At 32.9% G+C, this 15,075-nt stretch overlaps 2 protein-coding genes across 10 annotated transcripts in view; one reads left to right on the top strand and one right to left on the bottom strand.

Moving 5' to 3' along the window:
* Positions 1-26: 26 nt before the first annotated feature.
* LOC135172887 (33 kDa inner dynein arm light chain, axonemal) lies at positions 27-4,144 on the top strand. Of its 4 annotated transcripts, none has more exons than XM_064139375.1 (5): positions 27-904; positions 1,563-1,695; positions 2,046-2,245; positions 2,574-2,771; positions 3,692-4,144. In XM_064139375.1, exons 1-5 carry the CDS (start codon positions 656-658, stop codon positions 3,725-3,727), a joined length of 816 nt encoding a protein of 271 aa, XP_063995445.1. In that variant the 5' UTR covers positions 27-655; the 3' UTR covers positions 3,728-4,144. The 4 variants fall into 4 exon arrangements, with proteins under 4 accessions (XP_063995445.1, XP_063995446.1, XP_063995443.1 ...); XM_064139376.1 differs by having other exon boundaries at positions 2,046-2,191; XM_064139373.1 differs by having other exon boundaries at positions 2,574-4,144.
* LOC135172882 (protein lap4-like) overlaps positions 3,781-15,075 on the bottom strand; it is a 74,332-nt gene continuing 63,037 nt past the window's right edge. For 4 of the 6 annotated variants that reach the window (XM_064139364.1, XM_064139365.1, XM_064139362.1 and 1 more), the window contains 5 exons: positions 14,308-14,413; positions 12,709-12,822; positions 12,503-12,634; positions 11,992-12,192; positions 3,781-8,911 (listed from right to left, as the gene is read on the bottom strand). In XM_064139364.1, the coding sequence (XP_063995434.1) occupies positions 8,636-8,911; positions 11,992-12,192; positions 12,503-12,634; positions 12,709-12,822; positions 14,308-14,413 (829 nt within the window). In that variant the 3' untranslated portion in view covers positions 3,781-8,635. Of the gene's footprint in view, positions 8,912-10,455; positions 10,590-11,991; positions 12,193-12,502; positions 12,635-12,708; positions 12,823-14,307; positions 14,414-15,075 lie in introns of all 6 variants that reach the window. The other 2 variants (XR_010301189.1, XM_064139363.1) reach the window with 2 other exon arrangements.

Consider the following 15,075-nt stretch of genomic DNA (forward strand, 5'->3'; position numbering starts at 1 on the left):
ATATCATTATTATTCAATGAATTCTCGCTCTTTTTTTTTCATTCACTTCATTTTTTATATATAAAAAAATGTAAATACTAATCTTTCAGAAACCCATTTTTTTAAACGTGCGGCAATTAAACAACTTATTTTCATTGTGAAAAATTAATTGATTATAAATTAGTTGTAGAAATAGATTGTTACGATAAAAAAATGTTTAGACTTTTTTTACTCGTAGATATCAAATAAAAAGAGTAGAATCGCGACTTCCAATTGTTTAAACAATACTTCTGGGGTGAATGGGGGAGGGGGGATTTTACGTCATTCTCTTTGTAAACATTAATATAAGCCATAGAAACAGAAAAAAATGTTATAGGAATTTTTCTACCCAAAAGCCCCTGACGCCTGAACTATTATTTGGAAATATGACATTTGTTAGATCAATGCACGTCTCCACAGTCGTTGTTTGTTGTTATAGTCTGACCAAAACACCCTTTACTTTGGAAGAAAATAATTTTCACTTGTTTCTCTTGCAAATCAACAATTTGACCATAGAAACCATAGCAACTCATTATCCGGAACTAAGTTCAGGCAGAAAGAGAAGTGTTGATTGGATAATACCCATTTTCTTCGAATCTCCTAAGATAGCTGAAACAATTAGAATAATTCTTAAAAAATGGCAATGGCCGTACAAGAACGAACGATTCCTGCGATGAACACTCTAGTGAAGTACGACAACCCTCTGCTAGTTTCAACTCATCCAGAGAAAATTGTAAAAGACACAACCCCTTTGAAGATCGGGGTGCCATGCAAATCTCAAACTGTACCACCAACAGTCGAGCTTCGTCGTGAAACTGTCGAAATTCTCAATGGAATTTTGCCACCCAAAGAGTGGGAAGAGGAGGGCCAAATATGGACCCAACAGGTAAATACGACAGGATCGTATTTTATTTTATTTTACAAATACAAAGTCTTTAAATACTTTCGGATTCGCTATTTTTCAAGGGCTATGTAATAAACTATTGGAATGTTTTGAATTTTATTTTTACAAAATAATTAAATATTTGAGTATTTTGCATTTACGATTAGGTAAAATAGTCAATATTTTGTAGTTTTATAGTTGACTTATCTTTCAGTGGAGTTTTTGAGCGATAGCTCCGAATCTAAGTGAAATAGCGTAATCACAATATATTTCATAACATTTATTGTAGCTCTCAATTCGCTCTACAAAAAAGGTTCTAATAAAAATTTTGTTATCTTCCCTGGAGTTTAAGATATTCATTAAAAACTGGGCAATAGTCAGATGTGACTTATCTCGTTTTAGCTCTTCGGTACTGCATTGTGCAGAAAATGAGCGCAAGGGTGGTTTCTGCATCATAAGGGGGCGTCCCTTTTTCATCCCCCCCCCCCCAATCCTCACATTCATCAGAAAACCTTGACACTAGTTGCGTAATATGATGATTTAGGGTGAACTTCCGGAGGGAACTTTCGTCTTATTTTCAATTTTATTTCAAAATCGTAAATTGGAGGTGCCAAAAATGAAAATTATTCAATAAATTATCACTGATCAATTATGTTTCAAGGTTTCAAGCACCCCTGCGACCAGATTGGATGTTATTAATCTTCAGGAGCAATTAGATATGAGATTACAGCAACGACAAGCTCGAGAAACCGGAATCTGTCCCGTTCGCAGGGAATTGTATTCACAGTGTTTTGGTAAAATTAAAACTGATTTTATTGAAAGATATTTAAATACATTAAACAATTTTTGCGCGAGCTTCTCTAGTAGGAATAGATTCGCCAGCGAAGAGGTAAAATAAAATAAGCTGACTTTTCTCTGAATCGAGTTTGTGAGACATATCTTCGAAACTAAGAGAAATATCGAAATTTTTGTAATTACATTTATTGTACTACTCAATTCCCTCCACAAAAAAGGTCATAATAGAAAATTTTCTATCTCCCATATATTCCGAGATATTCACCAAAAACTGATCAATAGTCAACAGTGACTTATCACGTTTTATCATTTCACTACTGAATTGAATGTAACATTAACTGAATTTCAGATGAAATAATACGTCAAGTGACCGTCAACTGTGCAGAACGTGGATTGCTTCTTCTCCGGGTACGCGACGAAATAAAAATGACGATGGCCGCTTATCAGACACTTTATCAGAGCAGTATTGCCTTTGGGATGCGTAAAGCTCTGCAGGTGACAATAGTATATTGTGCATCCAGGGTGGAAAGTCATGATTTTCCACCCGAGGTGTATTTTTCAACACAACTACACGGATAGTTTATATTTTGGTGTCTAAAGAGCGGCAAGAAAGTCAAAATTTTCTGTCCTCAGGTGAAAAGTTGCTCCCAAGAGCAGAAGTTCTTGACTTTCCGCCCTCGGGCGCGATTTTTCTAGCGCGAAAAAGCCCTCTCAAGGGCCGACAGTAAAAAAAAGATTTGAATTTTCGTTCAAGTGCGCAAAGAGCCCACTTATCCGTCAGCAACGTACCAATTTCTCATACAGGTTTTTAAAAAAATCGCATCGTCACATCTGATTAATTATGTTATGTGGTACATACATTTATATTTTTTAATAGACTGAACAAGGGAAGGAAGACCTGATTACTGCTGCTGATGAGTTACGCGCTCAGAAGACTGAATTAGAAAAAGCTGTCACTGAATTGCGACAAAAATTTGAACAATCGGAGAGACGGGCCGCCGAATTGCGCGAGGCGGAGGAGAAAAAACATACGGAAGAGATTCAATTCCTCAAGAAAACCAATCAGCAGCTGAAAGTATGCAATTTTAAATTTATAATGATGAGGTTTGGAGCAGGCAATACCGTTGGTCTGATCAATAATAAATATTCATGCGACCTAAGCCATAATTTCAAATTAAAATTCCAAAAACTTCTGAACCATTTGGATAAATTTAAAAAATTCTTTACGTGTACACCTGCAATAGTACTGGAAATTTTGATAAGAAACCTAGTAAATTGTCGTTCGGAAAGGTCTTGTTTCATGCACAGAAAGAACGTCTAGGCAAAAATTAAATCTCCAGGGGGCGTGGTTAATTGTCATTTTGTCCCAAGTTTCGGCGTCTAGAGGTCTACTTGTTACCTACAATTTTTTTCAGTGTGGGGAACCCAAGAAGAATAAAAAGGGATTAAGGGCTTACGGTTGTTATAAGTTAATTTAGGTAGCTCTACCAGGTTGGTAAATTCAAAGATTGTTTAAGAGTATCCAAAATTGATGATAATAAACTAATGAGGATTTTTTTACCATTTAATTATTATTTGTTTAAAAAGAAGTTATGAAATGAGAACTTAAAACGGGGTCTCATGGGAAAATCAACGTTTCTGTGTAGTAAAAGATTAAAATTTGACTGTTTTTATCATTAGACGTAAAAAAATCCCGGATTTTGTCGACATTTCGCAAAAAATTATCTACTGCGTTAGCAACAAGTTTTATTACTTGTGTATAAGAAGAAAATATTTTGGAAAATCTCAATACAGTCCCCGATTTAATATAGGTAACCCTGGTTAAGGATAATTTTCTTCAAATTTTACTCATGTAATTAGGCAAGTCTGTGAAATCCCGCAGGGAAGACTAGTCGGGTCGTTGTACCCAGGGATTAAAGGCCTGTCGGGTCCTGCAGCCCACCGACCAAAAGGGGGATTATATATGTCTAATAAATCTTTTTGCCATCATTTCAGACCCAACTCGAAGGCATTATCGCTCCAAAGAAATAAAAGGCCGTTTATGAAAATCATTTGAACTGGAATAAAACACTTAGGACAATGTATAACAAGTATTCATTCATTTCCCTTTAATGAATGTTCACCTACATGATATTTCCACATACAATTACACGTATAACATTATAAAACGTATAAATATTGCTCATTAAAGAATATAGCTGACAGTAATAAATATATATATTTGTATTTTTTTCCATCAAAACCTAGAGAAAAAATTAAATAGTCGATAAATTCAGTGTCCGCATTACCCATTAACTAATTAACTATTTATCTTTCTCCTTTCCACAGCATAATTCAATCTTCGTAGTAACGATATTTGTAAATACATTTTTTATTTTTCATTTTATCTATTCTATTCCTCTTAATGGAAAAATCATTATCAAGCACAGTGCAAGTGATTTATATATTGTTACTATAGCCCTCCTTTTCTCTTGTATGGAACTTAACACAATGAATGAGAATTTTATGGGCGATATGAATTTAACAAAACGTTATGCAAAATACAGAAAATAATGGCTTTATAAAAAATGTGAAATAGCGTGAAATAAAAATATTAATTCGAGTAAACAGAAAAATCATGAAATTTTTCTAAAAGTTAAACAACTGGATGGATCCATCGTATCGATGGACATTTTACCCGCTGGTCCCATCGCTCAGACATGTTATTGATTAATTAACTTTCGAGCACATGCATAAATTATTTACGAAGAATCTGCTTCATCCGATAATATGTTTAGCCCCAGTTTAAGAAAAATATCAGCACATTCATGTCAAGTCGGCAGACAAACAAATTAAGATGTTGTGGATTTTTGTATCAATTAATGAGGGCAAGAGGGTGATTAAACAGCAGTTTAGAAAAAATTCAAAATAATTTTTAATTAGCGATTATATGATTTTTTGATAATGACTTGGTCTTGTAAAAAACGTTTCAAAGTGCTCAAGCGAAATGTTCAGTGAAAATTATTCATTTATTTATTATCTATAATATTGTTCAGTAAAAATGATGACTTTGAACGTCAATAAAACCCCCTGTGGAAATAATTATTTTGGATAAAGTTAGGCTTTCTCAATCGATTACAACCCCGTCAATAATTAATATTTTTCAGTGTTCATATTTTCAACATTTTTGACTAATAATTGAATACTTTTCTGAAAGAAATTGACACAAGACCGCTTTTATGACTAAACAATCTGCGCATGCAACAGATAAAAAATATACTAAATTTATTTGTAAATATTTGAAAAACTAATTAATAAATCTGTAATTTACAAACCGAATTAAACCATAAGGAAAAAAGTAGAAAATATCTAGTGTAGTTTTAATGACAGTGGAAAAACACTATTACACGGGCTACTTCACTTTAAATTGATAAAAATAAAATGAAATAAATAAAAAATACGAAATTGACACAAAAATCCTCAACGTCAGCCCTGTACTCTTCCAATTAAATATGAATCTGCTCTTATGTAATTCTATTAAATTTCAAGGCAACGCTACATGAGCAATATCAATGATTAAGGGCCATCTATCAGAGGAGTCACGTGACCAAATTAATTTTTCTAATTAGAGACACAGAATTTGTTGATTTCGATGGAACCCACATTTGGACGTGCAGTTGTGATTCTCACGTCGAAAATTAGGTTCCATCGAAATAAAAAAATTAGTTTCTGTGTAATTAAGGAAGTTAATTTGATCACCGGACCTCTGCTGAGGGCTTCTCTTAATTACGGGGGAAGCAGCGAAATTCCAGTACCATTTGATGCCAATCATAATTGAGTTGCTCATCTCAGTTAAATAATTTATAAACTGCATATTAACGCTGTTTTCACTGCTTCACTATCAGTGAAATTTAAGCCTTTTTCTTATTGTCTTTTGCATTTATACCCTTAACCTGTGGGAAATAATCCACGTCTAATGTCATTTACTCCAATACCCAGATTCTGGGACAATTTTCTTACAATATTTAATTTACAATTTCAGTTTTAATTTGAATCAATTACGGTGGACCTCTTCTCGTTAAATCGAAGATATTAACTTTTACAGTTGATATTTGTATACTCTCAACTAAATAAAATTGTCTTAATCTACAAATGTTGATGAATCTCATACTATTATTTTCCTCATAATGGGTTCATTTGTGAGAGAGCAAATGACCATTTCCGTCCAATTTTTCAAATTTCTGTATGAAATTCTCTTTAGAGGACAGTAATCCTCGCGATTTATGGTTCAATAAATCATGATAAATACTATAAACAGGACAAGGGCTGAAAAATAATTCGGTCTGGAATTTATTATTTGGGACATAGAAAATTAATGATCGGATGTCATCATTTCTCGAAAAAAAATTCTCTCAGAATTATTTTCCCCCAATAATTCCCGAAATCGCAGAGAGCAAAGCGCTGGCAAAAATAACGAATGAACGTATTGTCATCTTCAACTTAATTGGGAATGGTAAACAGTATTATTATTAATCCTTCGAAATACGCGCAATATTAAATTTTTTAGACATTTGAAAGCTGAAATAATTTCTTCTAAGTATTTACGTACAGTTGGGTTTCATTGATTGGATAATAGAACGTGACGTTTTCTTGATTGTCGTCAATATTTTTTTTACAAATCTATAACTACGAAGATCGGGGTCAATTAATTTATTGTGAATCTATTCAAAAAGACAGATTGTTCGTGGAACATCATTTGGTTTTGTGAAATTTATCTCAGAAACTCGTCCTGTGTCTCTCTCATTCCGGGTAATGGTGGTCGTGTACATTTATTTGTAACATTTTTAGTTAATTATTGAGAGAATATAATTGCGCAAATTAGTTTCCGTTGGAATTGGGGAGAATTCGTTTCCGAATTTTCCAAAAGCATCGTAATTTTCAGTTGGCAAAAATCTGTGTGAACAGTCGAGTTCGGACTTTCGGAATAAATTTTGAAATTAATGAAAGAGTATTCTCGCATATAACACCACAAGAGCTCCGAAGTTATCGGATATTTCCCGATAGGTTCGTTGCAAACAAATGAACGTGTCAAGTTTTCCAGTCTAAAAATCACGAGCGCGAAGCGCGAGTGATTTTTCTGGAAAACTTGACAAGCTTATTTGTTTGTAGGGAACCTTGAGGGAAATATCAGATAATTTCGAAGTTCGAGTGGTATTCGGGGGATTATTTTTCGCATCCAAATCTTGGCCGATAGAATTGCACTATGAGACATAATTTTCAACGAATTGCCATTTAATCTGTCAGATGCAATTGAGGGTTACTTCATCATTTGTTTTTTTTTATATAGGCAACATGCAAAATTTCCAGTGAAATTTCCAAGAATTTCCGCTGAAATACCGTGTTGGCTATACAAAATAACGTCGAATGGTGCAATCCTATTGGCCAAGATTTGGATGGGAAAAATAATCGCATGTAATACCACAAGAGCTCCGAAATTATCGGATATTTCCCGATAGGTTCGTTGCAAACAAATGAACGTGTCAAGTTTTCCAGTTTAAAAATCACGAGCGCGAAGCGCGAGTGATTTTTCTGGAAAACTTGACGAGCTTATTTGTTTGCAGGGAACCTTGAGGGAAATATCAGATAATTTCGAAGTTCGAGTGGTATTCGGGGGATTATTTTTTGCATCCAAATCTTGGCCGATAGAATTGCACCATGAGACATAATTTTCAACGAATTGCCATTTAATCTGTCAGATACAATTGAGGGTTACTTCAACATTTGTTTTTTTTTATATATATCAACATGCAAAATTTCCAGTGAAATTTCCAAGAATATCCGCTGAAATACCGTGTTGACTATACAAAATAACGTCGAATGGTGCAATCCTATTGGCCAAGATTTGGATGGGAAAAATAATCTAAAAAATTCAACTCTATATATCATTGTTTTCTAGTCCCATGTACTTCCTGTGGAAGTTTCTTGAACCATTTGCACGTCCCCTCATTTCCTCGGGAATCCCTGCATTAATTGTTCATTTATGGTTATGGTTCATTGCTGCATTTCATACTAAACGACATCGGGCAAGATGATTTTATTTATAAAAAAAACGTTGAGAAATTCACTTCAGTGTAAGGAATGTGCAGTTATTTTGTATTCATTACTTTCCGATTAAAGTAGGTCTACCCTTGGGTCGGTATTTTATCGACTGGATATGCTGCTTTTGAATATTTTCAGTTGCCAAAATTTCTAAACTTTTGATGATTAAAATTCGAAAAAAAATCATACATAGTGAGTACAATCTAAATTAAATTTCCAACACTACTGATTTGATTAAACATCTCCTTCTTATAAACAAATCATAAAACGCGTTTCACAGGCGGCGAATTACCTTTTTTATAGTTTTAAACAATTCCTTGATTTGTTTACGTTTAATGATGAAAAATTCAGATTTTAGTCTTTAGCTACGACGGAAATATAAATTCCCCCAGAAGACACTGTGTCGAGTTTTGATTTTATAACTTTTTTTTTTTAAAACGAAAACGATAATTCAATTAAGGAAAAAATTACGATTCCAAATGTGATCGTGTTGTCTAAAAATTTAGTGTAGTTTTCCATATTTTTTGAAATTTCCAAAAAGGGCAGAACTATTTTAAACACTTTGTTACGGAAATTTGTTTATAATGAACATAAAAGTACAGTGAAATGGCAGGATTAATCCGACTCCCTGTAATATGTTCAGTAAAAGTTAAATTCAGTTCCATATTTTCCTCTTCATCCATCTTGCTGCAGTAATTACATATTATTGTAACATCTCTTCATCTTTTTTTCTCATTATCGTTATATTCATTTAGCATCTCCACTCTAGGCATTGGATTATAAAATTTCTAATTAATATAACTCGATGCAAGCATTCACATGAAGGATCGCACCAGTAATGCACCTCGATTATTAAAACATTTAATTACGTCCACGTTTCGAGCGTTTTCGTTTCTTCTTCTTCGCATTTCCACCGTTAGTTCCTGTCTTTCCAATGTTTGGAGCATTCTCTGATGTTGGACTCGTGCAAATATATGATTCTGAACTCTCAACAGTTGCATTTATAGACTCTTGTCTGGTAATACCTTCACTCTCACTCTCAGCATCACTTACACAAGTATCATTTTTTCCGTTGTCAGCATCTTCTTCGGTATTACTCAGCTCCAGGGATATGATTTTTTCTCTCAATGTTTCCACCTGAATTGCAGGAAGAGAAAATCAAAATGATAATTTGGATAATTCTGACATATTTTTTATTTGAAAAAATCGCTTTCTTACAAAAAAAAAATTGTCAAAAACTCATGTTAGAATAATTTTTCCTTTTTTTGATTTGCGAATGGAAGTTTTGGTCTCTATTCATTTCATTCATTAATGTAATTTATTCAAAAAGAAATATTGAGATAGACACAAGAGATTCAAATTCGATCTTTTTCCTGACAACAATATGTGATATAAGGTATTATTACCCATATGCCCTAATTTTTCAGGTTTTTGGGGATTTTCTGCGAAGGAACTAATAAGATAAAAAAAAATATTGTCTTTAAATTATACCAAAATAATAACGCGTGCGTTTACTATTCATTAGTGCTGTTATTAATTATTTTTATTACTTTTTGAAAGTATCACAGCAAAACACGATTATGATATTTTCCGCGTTTATTATAAAATACTAACATATTATTATATGAAATGATGAACAAATAAAAATTTCAGAAATCAACATTTTAGGGGGCGAGAAATTCCGATTCATTCCAGGTGGTCACATGATCGTTATATGATGATGGTGATCATCATATAATGAATCATGTCCTCCTCTTTTTGCAGTCTGAGGTGATGTTTTTATTACATGAATTAAGTTTCACCGTTTCGATTAACTTAGCAGAACGTTTTAATTGCTTATGGAAATTCAATTCTAATTTGTATCAAGATATTTATTTTTTCTCTATATTAAAGAAGAATTCTTTCCAAAACCAGTTACTGTCTTCGGGGCTTTATTTTAATTAAGAAGGAATGAAAATCAAATTCAAATTAATTCCTAATAACTAATTAAATTACTCCTAATTTAATCTAAAAAGTGGGAATCCATTCATAGAAGGAGAACCACAGTTCTGATTTCCAAAGGATGAGTCCCTTCTCCAAGTCAGCATTACATTCGAATAATGGCTTTAAAATGATGAGACTTTTAATCCTTCAAAGAAAAGTGTTTGACATTTCTTACATTTAGTGTCTTCAGGTAAGTCACCTAAATACACTGACGAGAGTGTCTTCATTCGATACAAAACCCCCAAGTGAGTTACGCTTACTCAAAATCAGTGGTCCCCCATCAGGTCCAACACAAGAGGGTTCTTTTTCCTCAGATTAAAAATGACAACCACATAATATTATTATTATTCCCTCACAAGATTAATTTTCAGCGCTGCAGTGCTAACTATTCTTCAGCGCGAATATTATTGTGGCTCTATTTATGTTCGAAGGAAAATCATCAAAATGAGCATTGAAACAAATGCCATAAATAAACAACATTGAATGAAGATCTCGACTAAAAAGGAAAAATCATCACTAGAATGTGTTTTTAAAAAATTAATGGCACAAGGAAACCTTTGGATCGGGAGAGGGGGAGGGGGGTCGAAAGGGAGAAGAGGAGGAATCGAATAATATTTACATATATGTACACAATTATTATTTGGAAAAATTACATGTAATTATTGTTAGTACTCATATATTATTTCTGGTGAACTTACAACGTTAGTGCGAGTATGAGTAAGACCATACGTGTGTAGAGACGTGTGAGGTTTTTTGTTCAGTGATTATATTGTGAGAGTGAAGTGAAGACTCAAGGCATTGCAAATTTCATTCCAGGCGTATGTGACGGTATCTTGTAAAAGTAATTATTATAATAATGTTAATATAATTAAAGTGAATAAATTAGGTTCATTAAATTATTAATCATGCAATTAAGCAGTGCCGCTGTGTGCCTAAGCCAAAATAGTCGCCGCGAATTCTCCTTTTTTACCGCAGTACTTGTGCTTTGAGGAATTTTTTTCTGGGCGACACGTCAAAATATCTTGTAAAAATATCGTTACAGAATATCTGCCGCCGAAATATCCTTCTAGTTATCATTCATTTTGCGATTCACGAGTGTCTGTAACGAAAGGATTGATTCAGGTTGACTCAAATTGAGGTCTCGCGAGATATTTCTGAATTCAAGGGAGATAGCTCAATTTTCGTAATAACCCATGTGATATTTAAATTTTTGTTTTAGTTTGATTTTCATTTTTACTCTTTTTTGTTTTATTTAATTTTTTTTATGACTTGAGGAAAGTGTTGAAAAATTAGTAGTGTTTTTATTGTTGGCGGAAAACACGTGTCTGGAGATTAGTTGAATTTTCTTGAATTAGAGTGAATAATTGTTGACTAATTTCAATAGCTAAGCTCCTGTGAATACGAAAATTTCGCTATTTCTCTTAAAGTTGGAGACATCAAAAGGTCTTTCCCATGAATGTACTTCGCTCGATAATTTGATAATTAATTAAAAATCTCATCCCGGCTCATAAAAATCTCCATGGTCAAGGCCTTTAGACACGGTATATTTAAAGTAGCTCTATCCTCGGGTCGGTATTTTATCGACTGGATATGCGCCTTTTGAACATTGTCAGTGGCCAAAATTTCCAAGTAATTGAAAAAATTCATACATAGTCAGTAATATCTACATTAAATTTCGAGAACTGCTGATACTTTTCAAAACATTTCCTTATTATAAACAAATAACAGACCGCGTTTCTCAAACGATAGATTATTTTATACAAAATATCCAAAAATTCGTTGATTTATTAATGTATAATGATCAAAAAATCTGATTTTAATCTTTGACTACAACGAATCTATTGATTTTTCCATACAACACTGTGTCAAATTATAATTTTTGAACTTGTTATTAAAAAAAAAAAACGGTAAATAAATTGAGGAAACATTATGGCTCCAAACGTGACAGGGTTTTCTAAACAGTTGGGCGGTTTTTCCTAATCTTTGAATTTACGAAAAGGCCAGAGCTACTTTAATTTCCGGATATTTTGACGCCGGATATGATGACGCGGATATTTTGACATGAAACCATCCATCTGTCCATGTAATTTCGCCTGCAGATTTCTACCCGGTGATAATGACTTCGCTATAGAAGACACAATTTTTTTTTGTACATGAAGTGGTGCATGAAATCTCATTCCCTGTGAATGATGAACTCTTTCATAGCTTTTTTTTTTCTAGGTATTTATTAGTACCTCCCGCTCAATGAGCTTCTCGACGTATTCAACAGTTCGTACACGACGTTCACCAGTGATCTCGTCGACGTATTCCTCAGTGCGACGAGTTACCTTTTCGTCGACAACTTTTTCTGATTCGCGTACGGCCTTTGGCGGTCCCACTTTGCTGCGCACGGCAAGCTTAGGAAAATCCGCACTCGAAGGCCGTAATGTAGCGAACTATAATATATTTAGGAACAAAAAAAATATTGATACGAAATGCCCTGTGTGAATTTGTTAATTACCGATATGACAGGATTTTTTTTTAATGTATAAGTTGTTTTTCCCGGATTAAGTGAAGAATTATTTTGAAAAAAAAAATAATAATTATAAAAACGAGCAATTAGTAACGTGTCGAGCCGAACTTGAGACTCTGGACAATTAAAAAAAATTGGGTTAATTTATTACGTAAAAGTGGGGAAAAATATGAAATTTTTTTTGAGTGTAAATAAATTAAATAGTTGATTTGTTAGACATTTTGTTTTATTACCTCACTTGTTTTTTCTGGTTCTGGGGGTAATGTTTGGGGGTGAGATGTGGATGAGATATCATCCTTAGGGGTCCCTGATGTGTCCATGATTTCATTCATTTTCTTTATCACCATCTGAGCCTGGAGTGCGTCCTGTCGAGGGGAGAATGATTTTTAATGACTCAGTGATGAGAATAATGATATTTTAAATGATAGGGTGAACTCACTTGTTCCAGGGATTTCAATCTCGCTTGCCTCCAGGCCGCACGTTTTTCCGCTCTAAGGGCTCTCTGCTCGGCTGGAGATAATGAACTCTCTTCATCGTCGTCCGATATCAATCCCTGAAATTGTCATTGTAATTTTAGGAAAAAATTTAGTCGCGATGATCGCATTTTAAGGGGTTTTTTAACCAAGTGGCGAAGATTGTAAAATTAAATATTAAATTCTAGTTTATATGGATGTTAATTCGATAACATAATTGTATTTTTAATTTCATTTTAGTAAGATGAATGCGATTAACAATTATTTTAAGTAAAATAGAAAATTTATTTCAACAACTAAAAAAGATGTTTAAACATAGTAAGTATTAAAATTCGGTGGGCCATCGATATTAACGAGTTATTACCAATATCTTTTAATTTTTGGATTTGTTTTCAAATTTTTTTGAGAATTGTGATGTGGAGTTGATTGAGTTGATGTGAAAAAATAGCTTTCAAGTTATATAATTATTATATCATAAATATATTGGAAAATGTCTGCGATAGAGTTGAATACGATTTTTCATGCGACCAGAAGTAAATGCCGAGGCAGTTAATATTCCGGGAAATAAACAAATAAAACATTAATTTAATAACAATTTTATCTGCATTTTTTCTAAAATTCAATCAGTAACTTTTGCAGAAATACTGATATCAAATATTTGACCCAAAAAATGCATGAATTTTCCTGCACCGGCGAATCTGTTGATATTTCTCCTGAAAAAAATTCTTTGATCGATAAATTTTCCGCATACTTAAACATGTAAATCAATAAAGAATAAACATAATATGTGGTATAAGCAAATCAAAATTTAAATGCCTAGGCCTATCAAATATTTATGAAACACTCGATGAAAAATTTTCTCCGGATATTTCTACAACAATTCACATCGTTTCAATTGATTTAAATTTCATTCAATCAGATCTTAATTTTCATTTGAAGAATCAGTGATGTTGGAGGTTTTAGTTCTCCCTGAAAAATCGTGGGAAATACTTGACAGGCAAAAAATCAATACTTTTTGCTGAAAATAAATTATCTCCAGGAATTTTTTTAAGAAATGAACTTTCCATCCATGTTATGTAACTGTGCATCCCTAAACATCCAATTACAGTTAGAAAAAAAATTTTGCTTTCAATAAATATGTTTGCGACCAAATCGATTTACTGCAATCAAATTGCAGCACTGTCGGATTTGGTACAAAGATTTTTTTTTATCAAATCCCAAGCATTTCAATTGGACCGAAATTCGATTATAGGAAATCAATTTTGTCCCAAAAAACTTGAGAACTTCTTATCATATCAGATTATTTTCCAGATACACATAAAAAACATGATTAATCATTTTTTGATTAAGTACAATTAATTTTAATTACAAACAAAATAGATCGTGAAGATTGTCTCAAACACAAAAAAGTTATCGATGTCATTTGTAAAATATTCCTGTAGTCTTTTTGTCAGCAATAGTTGTAAGTTATCGTTCAACTGATTTGTTGATATTAAATGCTCCCGACGTTTCTCCGAATTTTTTATCCATAGATGAGTTGAAATTTAAAAGCTGAGTTTGCTTACCTCTTGGATGAGTTTTTCTTTAAACCGTCGTTCAGCCTTGGCGGTCCTGACGATACCCGGTATTCCTTTTAACGAAGGTATTGAACTTCGCGAGCTCAATCGACTACTGCAAGTCAATGAGTAATAGCGTACAAACAAATTCAAATATGAAGTCAATTTTTACATGAAAAATTTATTGCGTCAATTGAATACAAAAGCCATAGAAAGCAGAATTCAAATACACACATAAGTCCTATTGCACAAAAAATAGAAAGATTTTACTGTTTTTCTAATTATTACAGCACAAAAATACAATTTTGTCAATTTCACTAAATACTGAGCACACAATTTGTTTATTTTTATTAAATTCAGTTTCATAATAGAAGATATGGAACAGTGTTCTTCGTAAATATATTTAATTAAAAAACAAATGAGGATGTGATGATGATGGTACCTTAAAATTCAGATACGACATGACTAAGCGAAACATAAGAATTTATTGTACTGTCAGCAAAGCGTAAGGCAATAAGGCATTTTTTAAATTAATCAACATCACTCATGAATAGAGGAATGCAAATGAAAAACATGCAATTGTTTACGTTTATCAAATCGCCTAAATACTGATTTATCCCAGACTTAGCTGATCACACGTTTTGACAACTTTCAATAGAAAAACTTCGTCATTTTCCTCGACATTTTCACTAAATGTCTATTACAATTCTACCGGAAATCCATTAAAAACTATATTCCCTACCAACCTTTCCCCAACTTTCGATAGAGAGTCGATAA

This window comes from Diachasmimorpha longicaudata, chromosome 2 (assembly GCF_034640455.1).
Source record: "Diachasmimorpha longicaudata isolate KC_UGA_2023 chromosome 2, iyDiaLong2, whole genome shotgun sequence".
In the NCBI taxonomy this organism is placed as follows: Eukaryota; Metazoa; Arthropoda; class Insecta; order Hymenoptera; family Braconidae; genus Diachasmimorpha; species Diachasmimorpha longicaudata.